The following is an 18,724-nucleotide window of genomic DNA, read 5'->3' as shown; positions in this document are numbered from 1 at the left end:
CTGAACTCTTGAGTCGATTAGAAAGTGTTTTCACGGTCTTCTAGGGAAGACTGGTCAAGCTTAGCTGTTTTTGTTTTTGTTTTTACTTTTTAACTTTTACTTTTTGTATGCTAGTGGAGGAATTGGGTTTTGGTAATATTGGGCCTTGAAGGTGAAATAAAAGAGATATCGCCCAAAAGGCCCATAAATTTGTCCTCAAACATAATTGGTGAGATTAATTATAATTTTAAAATCAATCCAATATGGCACCTGGCTTAGTTACTTATTCCAAGCCATGACACCTGCCTAAATTGTTTATTACAGAAAACAATCAGAATCAGCTAGGTGTCCCTTATTGAACACATTAACAAACTCAAAGACACTACGTGTCTTCATGACTCATACCATGATACCAAAACCCTTACCTAAACCAAACTTGTTTCTTCTATGGTTAGTTAAGTCCCCCCAAAAAAAAGAGTGAAGAAAACGTAAATGGCAGGAGAAGAAGATTGGAGAAAAACTGCGGATACGACGAAAATGAGCTCGGAGAGTGTAAAAGCTGCCGGCGTTGAGTCATCGAAGAGGCCACCAGGAAGTAATCCCGGCGGTGTTCTTCACCAACGCCGTAACTTGCCTTATAGTTACACTACGATGGCTCTTGTCGGATTAGCTATCTCTGGTGCCGTCATGTACTCTGTTATGTATGCTAAGAAGAAGCCAGAAGCTAGTGCCACTGATGTAGCTAAGGCGGCCACAGGGACGGCGAAACCCGAAGATACTCATCCGAGAAAATGAAGAAAATAGTGCTATCTTTCTTCCTTCTTTTGCTTTTGTATTTTTGTTCTTGCTTCATGCTCAGTGTTCTTATGGGAACTCTTTATTTTCTTGTAATAAAATAACATAACGAGTTTAAAAAAAATAAAATTATACTATCAACTATGTGAGCAAGCAGGGAAATAAAATGGGAGGGGATAAAACAGAGAAATGTGTTTTTAGAAAGGTATTATTTCAGTGCGACTTCAAGTTTACCGAGAAGAGGCATAAATTACGATTTGTACTTGTTTTACAAGTATCATGGAAGATTAATTACGATTTGGGAAGACTAATATTTGCAGATCATTTGTAATCACTGATGCCTCTCACATCAATCGTGTCATGTATCTTTCTAAAATAGGGTCATTGTTGTGGGCTTGAGTTGCGTACTGATATTTTTGGGCCATATCCTAAAAGATGGGTAGCGCATGATCATGCATGGCATTCGAGGAATCTGATCCGGTTGTGCAATCTTTTGATTTGACTTTGATAAAAAGTTCTTAAAAAAAAAAATTGAAGTCTTAATGTAATAGAAAAATTCGAATGTTTTGCTTTTTGAAATTTATTTAGTTTAGGTTGATTTAGTTTTAGTGTAAATTCTTTTCTTTTAAAAGAAAACACATATGTTGAAATATTTCGAACAATTTGTGTTTTTTTTCTTCTTGAATATCGGCATCTTGAGTAATGTGGGCATCTTGATTGTTTACTGTCAAATAAAGGTTTAAGAAAAGAAAAAAAAAATACAGTAATCTTTGCAGTCAACTACAAAATTATGGCAAGTTGATTCTATGAGACAATTGGTGATTCGCATGTCTTTTAAAAACGGTGATTACCATAAATTAACTTGTCATATTGAAAAAAATTAGGTGAGTCCACTTAATGAACCAAGAAAGTAAGTGTATAGAAATAGGCTGTTAGGTAGAAACACTCATGTGCTGCTTTATGAGCATAAAACCTGGACGAAATTTTTCTTTTTTTTCTCTCCTCACCAACTGCACACATTATAATTAGTATTAATCAACATTTTCGTCCTTAAATCAAGTTGATCATCGTTTACTTCTAATCGGTTCGATTGGAACATTCATAGTTTTACTACAAAATTCGGTTCAAATATCCACTTTTTGCAATCGTATTGTAGCAAATTAAGTCTCTCGATGCTTCTCTCTTTAGGGATCTTTTTAGATCGAAGTTAATTTATAGTTAAAAAAAAAAAAAAAAAAACCATATATACGTATCATTCATAAGCCGTACATCATACTAGCAATTGTATATCTATTGAAGCTATATAAACTAAAATTTTCGATACCCATTTATTGATAACAAGAAAATTGGAAATTTGATTATTTAAATGAAAATCTGCATATGTTTAGTTTGTAATGCCATCAGAATACGTTTTGTTTATTTGGATAATAGGGTTTGTGTACCGACGTCTTACACCTTAAACCCATATATGATATAATGACAATACTCATTTGGCACATACAACTTAAGTTACTTAACTTACTATACCAAACTCACACCACTATTACAAAACATCCAAATTTGTCTAGCTATTCGTGGAGTCTTCTATCTAACCTTTTATTTCACGATGTTCAAGAAGAAAACAATAAGATAGAAACAGACTTGGCAACGACCAAAGTTATTATTCGGAAGCTATTTGTACATCCTAAATAATTGAAATAAGTTTCACACAAGTAAAAAGTAAGGGTAAAAACTTGTCAACGAAAAAAAATTATTCTAAAAAAGAGGGGGAAAGAAGTAAAAAAAAATGAGGGAAGCTGTAAAGAAAATTTTGAAGAAAGGAGAAAAAAAAAAGAAGAGAAGAAGCACAAGGTTGCAATTATGGAGGTTTGGACCCCATAGTCAGTGTTCACCATCATTTGTTTATGATGCCTTATGCTCACGCCTGTCTATAATTAACTTTCCCTACTATTTTCAACATTAAACTTTTAATAATAGTCGTTTGACGTATAATCATTCTCATCTCAAACGACGACACAAAAAAAAACATTCTCATCTAAACATTGAAAATTTTGGTTTCGCTTGTATATCATATATGCCATGATTCTTATCTTTCACTATATAACATAAAAAAAAAAAAACAAACGCAATACGTAAGAGTGTTTCTCTATTCCATTATTTCACTATTTAGTCTACATATTCCATTTGATACCATTGTCATTTATTAATTATCATATTTTATTTATGTATACTTTATTTCCACGATTTAAGCATTAGTTTTGATAGTTCAACCTTGGCATATATGAGAGATTGTTACTGAATCGAACTTGAAGGGATGTGATAGAAGCATGTACGATGTTGAGACATAGGAAGACTGTGTTATAATACCTATAATGTAATCGAGTCGAAAAAGTAATCAAAATACATAATCAGGAATTCCTGTTTTTGTATGAAAAGATTTTCCACTTACCCACACAACCCATAATAAGCAATTGTGGTGATCAAACCCATTACATTTTTGCGTATTTCTGTTCTCTTTTTGCCATTTTGATACAAGGCTCGAAAAAATATATTTTTTTTTTTTATTTAAGTCTGCAACAAAGGAAATCAAAGTAAAAGAAAAGATAATAACATGGGGGAAGTGCATTAAATATGGATGCAGTGTATGTATGTAATGTAAAAGAGGTAGACTGTATAAATATAAATAATGCAACCATAATAATGGAGCTAGCTACGTCTAGTCTTTTCTCATAAACCACATGCCATTGCTTTTTCTTCTGTGCTTTCAACGTCTCACCTATGCATCTATGTATTATAGATATCATCCAATAAGGATATGTTTTAATTACACTTCTAATAATAATACCCCTTTAGACCCCATATGATAATGCCCGTACGTGCAACTCTGTTGGCTACGTGGATGCATAACGAGGACATGACTAATTTTCTTTTGCGAGACCTTACATTGTAGAGAATTTTTCTGTTCAATTTTGCTCTAATATGGAGTGAGTTTTAATTTGAACTCTGTGTGCCCAATGCATATAATCTGCACTCTGCAGCATGCAAGTAAAGGATACAAGTACAATAGATAATACTCCCTCCGTTTCAAAATATAGGATGTTTTAAGTAAAACACGCAGATTAAGAAATTTTTACTTTTAACAAGTTCAACCAATCAGAAATAATACTGCATAATATAAAATACTAAACTAATCTAAAAGTTGCATAGAAACTTGAAAACATCCTATATTATGAAACCAAAAACTTCTCTAAAACATCTTATATTTTGAAACAGAGGGAGTAATTGATTACTACGACACTAAAATCGACCAAAAAAACAATGCATTTGTAGTGTGAGAGTAGAATAGTTAGTCTCCTGTGGTTTTCGGTTAAAAGAAAATGTGGACTAAATCCCGAATTTTTTAGAATAGAAGAATAGTGCATGTTCAATCAACTGTCTTTTTTTTTTTTACTATGCTAATCCCTAACAACCCGTCGAACTTACAACATGTTAATTTTATCAATCCTATAATTATCAACCTAACCGGCTAATAAGCCAATCAGTTTTGGAGGTTTGGTCCATACCAAACAGCGTATTAGAAAACTCTTTTTCATACAGCCTTGTATATATTTTGGATTTTTTTTTTTGGGGTTATTTTGGTATATTGAAACCAATATTCAGGTAGTAGGTACTATGGTTGTTGGGCCACATAAGTATTTAGGATAATATTCGTGTAATTGAAGACTAGATATTATATTTTTCGGAACAAGATGTTTTCGGAATCAAGTGCCTTGGAAGAAGAAAGGTAACATGAAGAATAGTGAAATAAAACAAATTATTCTTTAGTTGATGTTTGTCGCAGTCAGATGTATTCTTATATTTACCAACTCAAAGACTTTAGAAACGGAAGATAACGAAGAATATGGCGAGTTACATGTCCGGCATATATAAAGACAAGTATAATAGTATATACTTATCCTTTTAGTGAAGACGCAGACGCATCAATATAATTACCATTGAAATAATTAAGCCACTATGAAGCATGCTTGTCAACCTTCATTTACTACTTAGTCTACTTAGCTTTGGGACCATATACATACATCTCCATAACTACGTTGCGACTCTTACGATACGTGTTTTGTGTTCATATTATATAATTGAGCAATTAATCACGTGAAAACAGCTACGGCACGTAAAGAAAAAATGACATGCAGACCCTACCAAATTACATACTCCGATAAAAATGGCTAAAAACATTAATACCTTCTAAACCAAAACGGGTCCATTCAAGATCTTGACTACGCCATTTTTGTTAATGTCTTGAAAAAAAACTGAAACCACGAGAAACAGATCACCCTGACACCCTCTTTAAGAGAAAACAAACAAATTAACACACATGCTTAGATTATTTGTCTGTTTGTGTACACTAATATTTTGGATATTTAGAATATTATCTAGTTTTGCATAATCAAAAATCAAATTAGAATTACCGACCATATGGTTTTACATCAGTCTTTACATTATTCTGACCGACTGACTATACAGTGGCTATAAGTTGTGAACACTAACACTATTTATATTGGGATTCTGGTGAGACACGAGATATTCATGGGTGTAAAAAATATACATGGTGACATCAAAAGGAGAAAATTTACATGAAGCTTCCTTTCAGAGAAAATAACGTTCATATAAAATTAAGATATGTGCTTTCTAAAAAGTAAATAAAAATTAATATACAATAATCAGAGTCATCTCAACTATAGTTGTTGTCTTTGTTTTGTCGAGCGGAATTAGTTTCATCTATTATGTGCAATATGAGTATGATTCCTCTAAGTATTTTTTAATACATATTTTGTCACAATAATTGACTTTGTTGATGACTTATATAGTTATATTATAAGTGTTTTCTATTATAAGTTGTCAGATCTAGAATAGAAGGAGTCCATGCATAAAGAAACTAATCGACTAATCGTGTTTTAGAGAGCTTTATATTTTGCATGGAAAGTCAAAGTTAGGAAATGCAAAGTCTGACCAACTCGTGAGAGAGCATCTAGAATAACGGAATCAAAAAAGTCAAAGTGTCTCTCTCTCGGCGGGTTCCGTTGGGACGGACGGACGTGTAAGTAACGGCGCGTCGATCTCACGCTGTATCGGTCACACACCCAACCCAATTACAAAAGTACAAAGAAGGGAACTAGGTGAAGACACTAATTACACGTGTTGTGTTATCATTCGTTGCATTAAAAGAAGCGGAACTAGAGTAAACACGGAGAAGGGGAAAAGAGCAATTAAGGTGGTGCAAAGTTGCAAACACCACGCGCGATTGATCGTTTTACTATAAAGTGTACCAAAACCATGTAAAAATGTTATCGGAAAATTACTTTACTGATTAGTGATTAGGTTATGACTTATGACTTATATGAGTCAAACAAAAAAACAGGCTATGGCTCGGTTAGCCAATGTACTTGATGTAGAAGAGTGTTGGAATATTATCATGTATGTGTACTTTTTCCTATCTCATAGATAGATGTATAGAAGAAGAAGAAGGTACATAGGACTAGTTACACGACAAGAGAATTGAGATGTACAATGCCCGCCCATTAAATTACTATAAAAGACGTAAAGTATAAAGGAAGTGATTAAAACCAGTTGTTAATTAGTAGTAATATTCAAACAACTTAGCTGGCTAATTTAGAATATTTGCAAGCTAGATTCCCACTCTCTTTTTCTCCTTCTTTCAATTTTCACCTTTTCCTTCCTTAGAAATATATATAGCAAAAGAATACTTTATTGGAGTAGGATAGTAGTAGGAGAGACAACATCGTCAGACCAAAAATAAATCATCATCATTCCTTCATCCCTTCCCGAGCTAGCAGCTCTCAAATATACAACCAAGAAAATATAAGAAAATAAATACACTTTCATTGAGATTTGAGCCAAAACAGAGAAGAAGAAGGAGTAGAAGAAGAAGAAGAGGGAAAGAAAAAAGATCTCCTCCAGCGGATCAGTCCCCGCTTTAAAAGCATTGGCGGCGACTGATTTCATCTCTCTTCCTCCTTTAATTCTCTCTCTCTCTCTCTCTCTCTCTCTCTCTCTCTCTCTCTCTCTCTCTCTCTCTTCTATATTTATTGACTCTCTCAAAGACAAAAGCACTTCTTCCTATTCTCTCTCTCTTACGCCATTTTTGGTTTATGCTTTTTATTTCCTGTGTGTGTGATTATGATGATGGGATTATCTTTCTGAGGCTTTTCTTATTTTCTTGGAAAGTTGAAATTGAAAAAAAGAAAAGAAAAAAGTTTGAAACTTTATAAATGGTGTTCTGTGTTCTCTGTTCGAGTCAATAAATGCTGTTAGTAAATTGGTTAGTTGAGATGGGAGAAAAAGATCCCGTTGTCCGAGGGAGTTTGGTTTCTTGCAAAAGGATAGTGAGGCAAAACATGGGTTTGGTTTCTCTTGTCTCCTTTCTTACATCCCTTTTCCATTAATGGTCTTTCCTTCTTCCAACATCAATCACCACCTCAACTTTATCAAACAATCTCTTCTTTTTACCCTTTTGCTTCTCCTTCTTCTCTGGTTCTGGTTTTTGTTTGATCGATTCGAAAAAGAGAGAGTAAAGCTGCTTCAGAGTCAAACAAAGGTGTGTTCTTTTTTTTTTGGTATAGAAGACGAAGAAGTAAGATGAAGTTCATGAAGCTTGGCTCTAAGCCTGATACATTTCAATCTGATGGCAAATTCGTCAAGTAAGCAAAATTTTTAATGTTTTTTTCTCTTACTATTTTTTACTTTGATGGGTCATATGTTCTACTGTTTTGTTATGTTCTGTTCTAGTTTCTATTCGTTTTTTTTCTCCACATGTTTTGCCTCTGTCTGGTTCTTGTAGGGTTTCTAGAAGCATGTTGTCCCCTCTTCTCTTGGTTTCTATCTTTTAGAGCAGAAGCTGTTACAAAACAGTTTCAGTGACTTCCTGACAAATTCTCATGAATATACAGATAGTTAAAAAGTGCTTAAACTCACTCTGTTACTTACCAGTTAAAAATACTATGGTTTTGATTTTAGAGATAGAATAAGTTTTTTCATTATCATCATCATCACCATTATTGTGGTTGGTTTCACTCATCACTTTTTTTTTGCGGGAAATACCCACAAAGAAAAAGGCTATAGAATTAACAAGAAATGGGGTATTATGAGTTTCAGGAGTGGTCCATCCATTAGATGATGATCTGTCTTTGTTTATGTGTTGTTGTTGTTTTGTGGTCCTGATTTGTAAGAGCAAAAGAGTGGAAAGCAAAAGGGAACGATGATTATGAGTTTTCTTCTAATTTAGAAAGTGAAGAATCTCTCTTTACTTTTGTTACTTATGCTTTATTTCTGTTTATATCTGAGACATCTCTTCCAAGTTATGACATCTGGACTTTCTAAACTAGGCTAAGAATCTTGTTTCCTTTCTTTTGTTCTATAAGTGAAATGAAAAGTAATGACTATCTTTTGTAGTTGAGACGTAAACATGATAAATTTGCCTGTGGTTGTATGGTTCTGAATGAAAACATAACATCTAAAATGTTTAAGAACGGAGTTTTGAGTTTTGACTAATTAATCTGTAGAGTTCTTGCTTAGATGATTGTGCTCTTGGTCTCAATGTTTTAATCTGACCATCAATTTCTTCCGCACAGGTACGCTGTTTCGGATCTAGACAGTGATGTTACTGTACATGTTGGCGAGGTCACATTTCACCTCCATAAGGTACAGTCTTGTAATGCTAATAATAGAATTTGTTACTAATGGATTCTTCTTGTAATGCAATATGTATTTCTTATGTTGCAAATGTTATAATTTCAGTTCCCGCTGCTATCAAAGAGCAATCGAATGCAGCGACTGGTTTTTGAGGCGAGTGAAGAAGAAACTAATGAGATCACTATACTAGACATGCCAGGAGGACACAAAGCCTTTGAGATCTGTGCTAAGTTTTGCTATGGGATGACGGTTACCCTCAATGCTTACAACATAACCGCTGTGCGATGTGCAGCTGAGTATCTTGAAATGACTGAAGATGCTGATCGCGGTAATCTCATATACAAGATCGAAGTTTTCCTCAACTCTGGCATATTCAGAAGCTGGAAAGACTCAATCATTGTGCTTCAGACAACAAGATCTCTTCTTCCTTGGTCTGAAGATCTGAAGCTTGTTGGTAGATGCATTGATTCTGTTTCAGCTAAGATATTGGTGAATCCTGAGACGATCACTTGGTCTTATACACACAACAGGAAGTTATCTGGACCTGATAAGATAGTTGAGTATCATCGGGAGGAGAATGTGATTCCAAAAGATTGGTGGGTCGAAGATGTATGTGAGCTCGAGATTGATATGTTCAAGCGGGTGATGAGCGTTGTGAAATCGAGTGGAAGGATGAACAATGGTGTAATAGCTGAAGCACTTAGATACTATGTAGCAAGGTGGTTACCAGAATCTATGGAGTCTTTGACAGGAGAAGCAGCTTCTTCAAACAAACATCTCGTTGAGACTATTGTTTTCTTGTTGCCAAGAGTAAACAGAGCGATGAGCTACTCTTCTTGCAGCTTCTTGCTAAAACTCCTTAAAGTTTCCATCTTAGTTGGAGCTGATGAGATGGTGCAAGAAGACTTGGTTGATAACGTGAGCTTGAAGCTGCATGAGGCCTCGGTTAAGGATTTGCTGATTCATGAAGTCGGATTAGTTCATCGGATTGTTGATCAGTTCATGGCTGATGAGAAACGTGTATCTGAAGATGATCGGTACAAGGAGTTTGTTTTAGGAAATGGGATTTTGTTGAGCGTTGGAAGATTGATTGACGCTTATCTCACACATTGTTCTGATCTTACGCTATCTAGCTTCATTGAGTTATCTGAACTAATCCCGGAATCAGCTAGGCCGATTCACGATGGTCTCTACAAAGCCATTGACACTTTCATGAAGGTAAGTAAGATCTTGTTTCTGAAGAAGAATGAAACTTTGCGGACATGTTTTGTAATATATGGAACTGGTTTTTGTAGGAACACACAGAACTAACGAAATCCGAAAAGAAGAGACTTTGCGGGTTAATGGACGTGAGGAAACTGACGGGGGAAGCATCGACTCACGCTGCACAGAACGAGCGACTTCCGTTGCGTGTGGTGGTGCAAGTTCTTTACTTTGAGCAGCTCCGAGTAAATCACAGCCCCGTTGCGTCTGTTGCAGCTTCGTCACACTCGCCGGTTGAGAAGATTGAAGAGAACAAAGGTGAAGAAGCGACGAAGAAGGTGGAGTTGAGCAAGAAAAGCAGAGGAAGCAAGAGCACGAGGAGTGGTGGTGGGGCACAACTGATGCCTTCTAGGTCAAGGAGGATCTTTGAGAAGATATGGCCGGGGAAACTAGAGAGTAGCAACAAGAGCTCTGAGGTTTCGTCTGGAAGCTCACAAAGTCCACCAGCTAAGTCGTCAAGCTCTTCTTCCCGGCGCCGGAGACATTCGATATCTTGAATCAGTGGGGAGAACCAAAATTTGTAAAGAGAAGCTATTATTATGGTCGTATAACTTGTTGTTATAAGTGGTCTTAGGATTTGTGGTAGTTAAATTAAATTAAAACTGATGATGTTTTTGTGTTCTGTGTTTCTTTTAGTCGTAAAGATTTGTTAACAGTTTCGTTTAAGACTACTACTTTTATTTACTAGTAGCTAAAAACAACCTAATGTTTCACTAATCCTTGCAACAACAAAAATAGAAAAGAAAAAAAAGTTATGTTTTGGATTAGTCTTAAAATAATCTTTTACAATCCTAATTTCTTTCTAGTTATGAAGTGGGACATTGAACTGTGATTTATTGGGCCTAATGGGCCTTAACTAGGGCCGATAAGTGATCCTACGTTTAGACGTTCACTTCCATTGTCGAGTAAATCTGATCTGACGGCTAGGAATCGCCGCCGGCCACAACTTGAGAACCAAAACCCAAAACCCTCGGAACACATAGGCGTCTTCTCGACGGAGCGACAGAGAGTGAGAGAGTGAGAGAGATGCAAACAGTGAAAGCTTTGAAGAGAGTGACTGAACCCTTGCAATGGGTTCGGTCCGTTTCTAATAGAAGAAGCTTTTCTGCTCTCCCAAACTATTCCGCATCAGATGCCGATATCGAAGACCAGGTTAGATTCTTATCTTCTTCTTTGGATCTTCACTAAATGTGCTTGATTTGATAGTCCTGCTTGTGTAACTCTTAAAATTTTTGATCTCATTTGATTGTAAATGAGGAATCTCATTTTCCGCAAGTGTAAATGTTTCAATTTGAGTGATATAAAGTTTGGATTTTGCTGTAATTGAAGGTTATGGTGGAAGGAAAAGCTAAATCAAGAGCTGCCATTCTCAATAGCCCTTCTTCTCTCAATGCTCTTTCTGCTCCTATGGTATTATTGTCTTTAGCATAAATTTTTTCTTCTTCGATTTCAAGTCTGGTTTCTTGAGCTCATTTAGTCTTTTTTAGAGTTTTGCTTCTAAATTTGTTTGTGTGTTTTAGGTAAGTCGGTTAACGAGGCTATACGACTCATGGGAAGAGAATCCAGCTATTTCCTTTGTTTTGATGAAGGTATGGCACTTGTCTCTAGCTTCATTTTACGAGAACAGCTCAATAGATCATGTATTCTTTTGCTGCATGGTTAATTGTTATACAGTATTTTCCCTCGATTAAGCTACTGTTTTGATTTTGTTATCTCTGAAGGGTAGCGGCAAAACGTTCTGTTCTGGTGCAGATGTCTTGCCTCTTTATCACTCGGTCAATGAAGGTCCATATCTTCTATTAGTTTTCATTGTTAGATACCTGGAAAGTTTTTTTGAGGTTCAGGGCAAGCCATTCCATAGCTCTTTCACTAGTGTTAAGCTGGTGATGTTACTGAGAATAATTGCTGATGTATTACGAATTTTATGTGCACAGGGAATACTGAAGAATGTAATCGTTTTTTCGAGAACTTGTACAAGTTTGTATACCTCCAAGGAACATATTTGAAACCAAATGTGAGATTCCTAGACTTTTCCTTGATGATATGTGTTACTTCTAGATGATGGGATTGGTTCGTATGACTGCGAGTGATTATAAAGAGCTCGACTTTTGCTTCCGCTCTCAATAATATATGAAGCTGATTTTGGGAGATAAGATGCAAAAGTTAAACTATTTGAATGTTGTTTCCTGCTCTTATACCTAAAGAGTTTTATCTTACTGCAGATAGCTATAATGGATGGTGTAACCATGGGTTGTGGTGGTGGAATTTCAATTCCAGGGATGTTTCGTGTGGCTACAGATAAAACTGTATGTGGCTCTCGATCTATTATTACGAATCACTAGTTTTTTATGTTGAGCGGACACTGTAGTAAAAGAAATAGATTCCATCGATTGGTTTACGGAAGTTCCTACAGTCTCTTAAGAAATGAAGTTAAATCTCTTAGTTGGTGTTTGAAGCGATTTTCTCTCAGTAGCGCCGTTTTCTTTGTGTGATACTGTTTCTTCTCTTTTATTTTGGAATTTTTAGTGGTTAAGGTGTTCTGATTCGGACCAACCGTCCATATGGGACGGGACAAGATCCTACAGTCTCTAAAGAAAGAAGTTAAATCTGTTAGTCGGTGTTCAGCACCATTTTCTCTGTATATCATATATCATGTTGTCTAGTCAATTATCAGTAACGCCTTTCTCTTTGTGTAAAACGGTCTCTTCTTTTGTACTTTGAGATTTTTGGTGGTAAAGGTGTTCTGACCGACTGTGCGTATGCAGGTGTTGGCCCATCCAGAGGTCCAAATTGGTTTTCATCCTGATGCAGGAGCTTCCTATTACCTTTCACGGCTTCCTGGTTATTTAGGTGAACGTCATCTTTGGCTGATGGTCAAATTCTTGATCGGAATCTGACTGGCATACAAATATTTAACTGCAACGATTTGGTTTTTCTGAAGCGGTTTTTTGTGTTTTCTTGTTCAGGGGAATACTTGGCTCTAACAGGGCAGAAACTTAATGGTGTCGAAATGATAGCATGTGGTCTTGCCACTCACTATTGCTTAAATGCGGTTTGATTCTTTCCTTTTCCCATGTTTTGATCTTTCCTCTTAAGTGCATTCCTTATATTTGTTGTGGTGGCAGAGACTTCCGATGATGGAAGAGAGAATTGGTAAACTGTTGAGCGATGATCCTACCGTCATTGAGGATTCTCTTGCTCAATATGGTGATCTTGTTTACCCTGACAATAGCAGTGTACTCCACAAGTAAATATTTTACCTTGTCTCCTTAACTTAAAATCTCTTTGAATATCCCACAATCGTGTTACCAAAAAATTATTTTGTCAGGATTGAGATGATTGATAAATATTTTGGGCTTGATACGGTTGAAGAAATCATTGAGGCTATGGTAAGAGATCTTTTCCTAGCGTACTCATGATATGATTCAATTGAGGACTCTAATTTGACAAGTTCTAAACTTTTACGTTTACCCATGGCTCAGGAAAATGAGACTGCTAATTCTTGCAATGAATGGTGCAAGAAAACTCTCAAACAAATCAAAGAAGCTTCACCTTTGAGCTTAAAGATTACTTTGCAATCTGTGAGTCCTTTTAGTCTCTTCTTCTCCTTTCTCCAAAAGCATCTCATTTTTTCTGATTCTGGCGATTTCTTCTCTTCTTAGATACGAGAAGGTAGATTCCAAACTCTTGATCAGTGTCTCACACGTGAATACCGTATATCTTTGTGTGGAGTTGCGAAGACGGTCTCTGGCGACTTTTGTGAGGTAAAATATATCACCAAATCCTCATGTAAAGCATCATTATATGCATATACTGAAAACGTTTGCTGTTGATAGGGTGTTCGAGCCCGTTTGGTGGACAAAGACTTTGCTCCAAAGGTGCATACAAACAGATCTGCCTTTCACACTACACGTTTGGAACTCCTTTTGCTTATGTTCATGTTCCAGGTTTTAGTTTATGATATTTTGTGGTTTTCTCTTTCCAAAAATATTTGCAGTGGGATCCTCCACGCCTAGAAGACGTAAGCAAAGACATGGTGGATTGCTACTTTGCGCCAGCCACAGAGCTCGATGGTTTAGATTCTGAGCTGAAGCTGCCAACAGCCCAACGGGAGCCGTTCTTCTGAGGAATCTACTGATACTCCTTACTTGCAATAAAGAATTCGACCGGTCTATGCTCAAATGAGATCCATGCGATGACCTTTTGCTGTCAAACTCTGTTTATCCTTCACTGTCAAGTTTATCTTCTTAATTAGGAGTGTCAAGTTTTTAACTGTCCTATGATAGTTTGTTTGTTCATCTTCTGTGACAAGATTCCATTATAATGTTGAAGAGCCAAAGTGTAGAATTTTTTTAAAAGCTTGATTGGATACATAAACAACGCAACTCCTACGCTGAGTAGTGATTTTCAGGTAGCAGGCAACTTGTTTAACTAAAAGCGAACTTCACATTAAGCTTAAAGCAAACGCTGTAACAGAAAATCTAGACACTTCCACTCAAGGATTCATCATCTAGAGAAACTGGTGCGGTGTTTCGAGCATACTTTATAAGATCTTGGAACAGATCGTTCTGAACATGTTGAAGACTCTGGGTTGCACCATTCTAGTCCAGATCGAGAAGATTCAGGAACACGCTGAGCAAGCAGGCGGGCAGCGTCTTTCCACCATGAAACCTCTGTTTCTTTCTCTTGCAGTCTGCGTTCAACACGACTAAGAGCAGTCTCAAGCTTCAGTAACTCTTCTTGTTGCCTTGTCTCCAGTAACTCGTGCAGTTTTTTCTCTAGTTCGAACGGACAGACTCCACTTCTTTCATCGGCAACCACCATCTCCGGTATATGACTCTTTGTGACCTCATTTTCCTACAAACACCCAAAGAACTACAAGCCTTAGAAATCAAGAAAATGTAAGAAGACAAAAGAGGTTTTTGTTGTTGTGATTACTTCAAGTTTGCGTTGTCTCTGAATCTGATACTTTGTGTATCTATCCTCTGCTTTATCATCCAGAGGTAACCTACCTACCTCAGCCTGAAGTTTTGAGCTGCGGTCTGGTTTTGAGACCTCGAATTCTGTGTACTCCTCTTGAAGAAGAATACTAGTAGATGACTCTTGGAAAATGGATGACGCCAAATTCGAGAATTCTTGAGGAGAAAACTGGTAACCGCTTGCTTCATTTGAAGACATAGGTGGATTTGCCTCTACTTCTTTCTTCTGTAACTCTTCTTTCGCATTTAGAAGAAACATCTCCATTTGCATCCGCAGGTTTGTCATCTTATCAAGCTCAGTCTTACTTGCAATTACAAGATAGAGCAAAATAGAACCAATTCCCATTTCCAAAGGTGCTTCTCTGCTTTGTGATTCTGCACAAAGCAAAACCATTGCTAATTAGTACATAAATGTGTAGGAAGAAGAAAAAAAATACAAACTTCTCACCAAATTGATTAGTTTCTGGAGTATTCTCGTTAAGGCGTTTCGTCGAGCACCTTATGGGCGGTAATTTGTAACCTCTGGTATCATCTTCTTCAACTCCCTCCCCTGTTTCTCTCTTCCCCTTGGAACTTCTCAACCCAGAAAGCCACCGACCCACGACCTTCCGAGGCGTGTAACACTCCACGACAGTGCACCCATCTCCTCTCCTCCGCCGCGAGTGACCACTGGCTTCCATTGAAGAAAACAGAAACGAATACTCTCATGGGTTTGGAAAAAGAGACGAGATTTTAAAAGGGTAGTAGTAGTAGTAGGAAGGAGGGAGGGACCGCCGAGATCGGGTTGACATTGATAATGGTGGGACGGAGTCGTAACAGAGAGCGATGAACAGATGGGGAGAGGTATTTAATGACAATCACGAGACTTGCAGAGTTTGGAGGGAAATCTCTCATTTTCTTCTCCTTTTGAATTTCTTTTTTTTTTTCTTTCTTCAATCATTTTGTAAAATACTACAATAAACTTTGTATAACACAAATAAAAAAGAAACAAATATTTCTACTCTCTAGTGACTCTAAAATTCAATAATTGAGATTGTGATTGGAAAATTTATGGTGACACTTTTGAAAACACTATTTGCAAAAAAAACAATTTGCAGTCATAAGCATTAAATTCATATGTTTCTCTATGGTACAAGATTTTCATAAATTCAGACGAATCAATGTTCATCTAACTAACATTTAAGTTTTCTCGAATATGCTCATATAGTTTTATATACACTAAAGTTTACAACTTTTATCTCCTAATGATCGAAAACACAATTCAGAAAAGTAAGAAAACCCCATTCTTTTTTTTTCCAGGGGTGATGATGATATACTAAACAAAAGTACAAAACAAGACATTTCACTAGAGCTTTTTTCATGTTCTAGATTGCTCCATCAACCTCCCAGATATAGCAGCAGCGAGAGCAGCTGTAAATTTTGAATCTTTAGTTAACGAAGACGCCATTTGTTGTACCAGAACCTCTTGCATCGAATTCCTTTCGTTCTTCTCCAAACCTAATCTATGATTACCATGAACCAAATCCAAAGTCACAGTGTTTGACCCATTCTGGCTTGTAACATCACCTTCGGAAGCGTTTGGACCTAAGTGGTTATGCGTTCCTTCGTATGTTGCTACCAGTAAAGACGGATCCTCTGCGCTACGTTGTACCTGAACAACAACAACAACACCAAAAACCATTAGACAGCTGAAACTATTAGAAATCTAGCTAGAGATATCCAACTGAGAGTGTGTGTTAATTAATTACCTTCTTCTTGACTGGACAAGACGGTGCAAAGGAGCATCTAAAGTAAGCTCTAGGTGACGGGTTATCTCTTGTAACCTTTTGTCCGTATTTCCTCCATTGGAATCCATCTTTTACTGTCTGCAAAATTGCACTCTGCTTAATCAATAATCATTCACATACATACTCCCATGCCTCTATGCACAAAGTTCCACTAAAACTTAGTCTCTTTAATCAAAAGACTTGAAAGACAAAAGACGCTTACCAAGCTTGTGTCCGATGTATCAGTAGGCACGTAGACAGTCGAAACCTTTGCTTTGTTGAAGCTATCAGTAACTGGTCTTTTGCATGAAAGAAGCTGATTTTTCTGCTCATGTTGTTGCTGATGATGATGATGATCTTCATTGCTGGAGCTATTCTCCGTTATTCCACTACTGAGTCCAATGGGAAAGCCTAAGAGCTCATCCGGGTCTTGTTTTCTTTTCTTTATCGGTTGTTCTGTCTGATCGATTTCAGGGCTCCGTCGACTCTGAAGCTTCTCCAAATGATGATGTAGTGCGTAGTAGTTCTGATAGACTGTTGCTAGCTTCTCTGTTAGAAGCTTGTTCTCTGAGTTAACTCTGTTTAGCTCCTCTCTTAACTCACTTGCGCTCTGTTCATCACAATAAAGATCAAATTACTAAAAAGACTCCATTTTTTTGTTTAAAACAAATTGTTCATGAAAAGTTTCAGACTTTATAAAACAAATTCAGCAAAGTTTCAAACTTTAGTTCTTTCCCTGAAAAGTTTCAGACTTTATACCTCATCACTGATTGATTTCGATACAAAGAGATGAGAAGTATTCAGAGGTTCAAATTCAGATCCATCTTAATTGAATTCTTAAAAGCTAAAAACTTGTTCCAACAATTGAATCATCATCGTTCATAGTGATGAATTTAGAATAAATCCATAAAAAAAAGCCTAGTGTGAAAGGTAACGCACACCAAGTGTTCGACGAAAAGAACTAACCTCGTCTTGCTCCAACCATTTCCTTTTTAATTGAGTAGAAACCGAAACCGAGACCTCCTCCTTCTGAAATATTAAAATTTGAAACGAACCCATGATTAGTTCACAGAAATTGAATGGAAACAAAAAAAAAACAAGAACTTAGAATGGATCAGACAAGATCCGGAGGACTCACCGGAAGCAGCTTTTCAGGGAAAGGATTGGTGTTGAGATCGAGAAACGAAGAACAATCCATTTTAAGTTATCTTAAGAGATACACAGACCAAAAGGACTGGTTGGTGCGTAGTAGAGAGAGAGACTTAAGTCCTTGATTTTGCTTTCTTCGGTCACAAGTTGGTCCGAGTGAATGAGAATTTGCCCATAGAAAAATGCCTTTATTTATACAGAGAGTGCGCTCAATAAATTAAGTGACCCAATAAATTATTTAATTAGTTGTTGCGCAGAAAATTTAAGTTTATTTATTAAAAAAAATTATGTATATAAACATGATATCGTAACAATAAATAATGTCATTTTTAGAGTATTATCTTCGTTTCATGAAAAAATTATACTAAATTTGAAATTTATTTTTAATTTAAAGCTAATCGTCAAATTTAAATTATGAGTTACTTCGTATTATGTATAAATTTTTATATTCTAAAAAAATGATGTAAGTACGATAGGATTAAAAGAAAGAGGTTTTGGATTTGTTAGGAAGGAAAGTCGTTGGAAAGTGAAGAAGATAAATCTAAAAAAAAGCTGTCTTCTTATAAAGTCCACAAGACATTAAAGACTTTCGGAAATAAAATTATATTAAAGAAAAAAAAGCACAACAAGACAGAGAAAGCTGTCTAATTAAATCACCAGTGATTGGCTAAAATTATGGGATCCTCCTGTAAGAAAACTTTCTAAATTGAGATATAAGCTTTATCGTAGTTTAGTTTCTTAGATATGTGTGGGTTAATTATTTTACTGTCGTAATCATCTTCTATACTATCTTGATTTCTTACACCTAAAAAGTATTGTTCGATATATATTTTAATATATAATTATACATATTCTCAAAAGTTGATAATATTCTATCCGTTTCAAAATATAAGATGTTTTAGAGAAGTTTTTTGTTTCATAATATAAAATGTTTTCAAGTTTCTATACAACTTTTAGATTAGTTTAGTATTTTATTATACAGTATTGTTTCTGATTGATTGAGCTTTTTAGAAGTAAAGACTTCTTAATCTGTATGTTTTCGTTAAAACATCCTATATTTTGAAATGGAAAAAGTACTATTTA

At 36.0% G+C, this 18,724-nt stretch overlaps 5 protein-coding genes across 7 annotated transcripts; 3 read left to right on the top strand and 2 right to left on the bottom strand.

The window, feature by feature from the left end:
• Positions 1-380: 380 nt before the first annotated feature.
• On the top strand, positions 381-915 carry LOC104730140 (uncharacterized). Its single transcript, XM_010449246.3, has one exon. It carries the CDS (start codon positions 472-474, stop codon positions 772-774), a length of 303 nt encoding a protein of 100 aa, XP_010447548.1. The 5' UTR covers positions 381-471; the 3' UTR covers positions 775-915.
• A 5,401-nt stretch (positions 916-6,316) lies between these two features.
• LOC104730139 (phototropic-responsive NPH3 family protein NPY1) lies at positions 6,317-10,413 on the top strand. 2 transcript variants are annotated; one of them, XM_010449245.3, is made up of 4 exons: positions 6,317-7,493; positions 8,424-8,493; positions 8,590-9,702; positions 9,780-10,413. In XM_010449245.3, exons 1-4 carry the CDS (start codon positions 7,432-7,434, stop codon positions 10,242-10,244), a joined length of 1,710 nt encoding a protein of 569 aa, XP_010447547.2. In that variant the 5' UTR covers positions 6,317-7,431; the 3' UTR covers positions 10,245-10,413. The 2 variants fall into 2 exon arrangements, with proteins under 2 accessions (XP_010447547.2, XP_087335683.1); XM_087479557.1 differs by having other exon boundaries at positions 6,551-8,080.
• A 102-nt stretch (positions 10,414-10,515) lies between these two features.
• LOC104730137 (small ribosomal subunit protein mS47) lies at positions 10,516-14,105 on the top strand. Its single transcript, XM_010449242.3, has 14 exons — positions 10,516-10,899; positions 11,077-11,157; positions 11,268-11,336; positions 11,469-11,532; positions 11,682-11,761; positions 11,970-12,053; positions 12,513-12,597; positions 12,714-12,799; positions 12,873-12,994; positions 13,076-13,136; positions 13,230-13,328; positions 13,410-13,511; positions 13,584-13,625; positions 13,745-14,105. Exons 1-14 carry the CDS (start codon positions 10,774-10,776, stop codon positions 13,871-13,873), a joined length of 1,230 nt encoding a protein of 409 aa, XP_010447544.1. The 5' UTR covers positions 10,516-10,773; the 3' UTR covers positions 13,874-14,105.
• On the bottom strand, positions 14,088-15,842 carry LOC104730138 (protein POLAR LOCALIZATION DURING ASYMMETRIC DIVISION AND REDISTRIBUTION). Of its 2 annotated transcripts, none has more exons than XM_010449243.3 (3): positions 15,175-15,842; positions 14,686-15,101; positions 14,088-14,604 (listed from the first exon to the last, which is right to left on the bottom strand). In XM_010449243.3, the coding sequence occupies exons 1-3, from the start codon at positions 15,404-15,406 to the stop codon at positions 14,254-14,256; spliced, it is 999 nt and encodes a 332-aa protein (XP_010447545.1). In that variant the 5' UTR covers positions 15,407-15,842; the 3' UTR covers positions 14,088-14,253. The 2 variants fall into 2 exon arrangements, with proteins under 2 accessions (XP_010447545.1, XP_010447546.1); XM_010449244.3 differs by having other exon boundaries at positions 14,764-15,101; positions 15,175-15,538.
• Positions 15,843-15,863: 21 nt separating this feature from the next.
• LOC104730136 (WRKY transcription factor 18) lies at positions 15,864-17,935 on the bottom strand. The gene is made up of 5 exons (XM_010449241.2): positions 17,631-17,935; positions 17,459-17,521; positions 16,716-17,102; positions 16,475-16,591; positions 15,864-16,377 (listed from the first exon to the last, which is right to left on the bottom strand). The coding sequence occupies exons 1-5, from the start codon at positions 17,688-17,690 to the stop codon at positions 16,084-16,086; spliced, it is 921 nt and encodes a 306-aa protein (XP_010447543.1). The 5' UTR covers positions 17,691-17,935; the 3' UTR covers positions 15,864-16,083.
• Positions 17,936-18,724: the final 789 nt, after the last annotated feature.

Source organism: Camelina sativa, chromosome 12, assembly GCF_030686135.1.
Source record: "Camelina sativa cultivar CO46 ecotype springtype chromosome 12, ASM3068613v1".
NCBI lineage: Eukaryota > Viridiplantae > Streptophyta > Magnoliopsida > Brassicales > Brassicaceae > Camelina > Camelina sativa.
The sequence above is the reverse complement of the archived record's forward strand: the minus strand, read 5'-3'. Positions and strand labels throughout refer to the sequence as shown.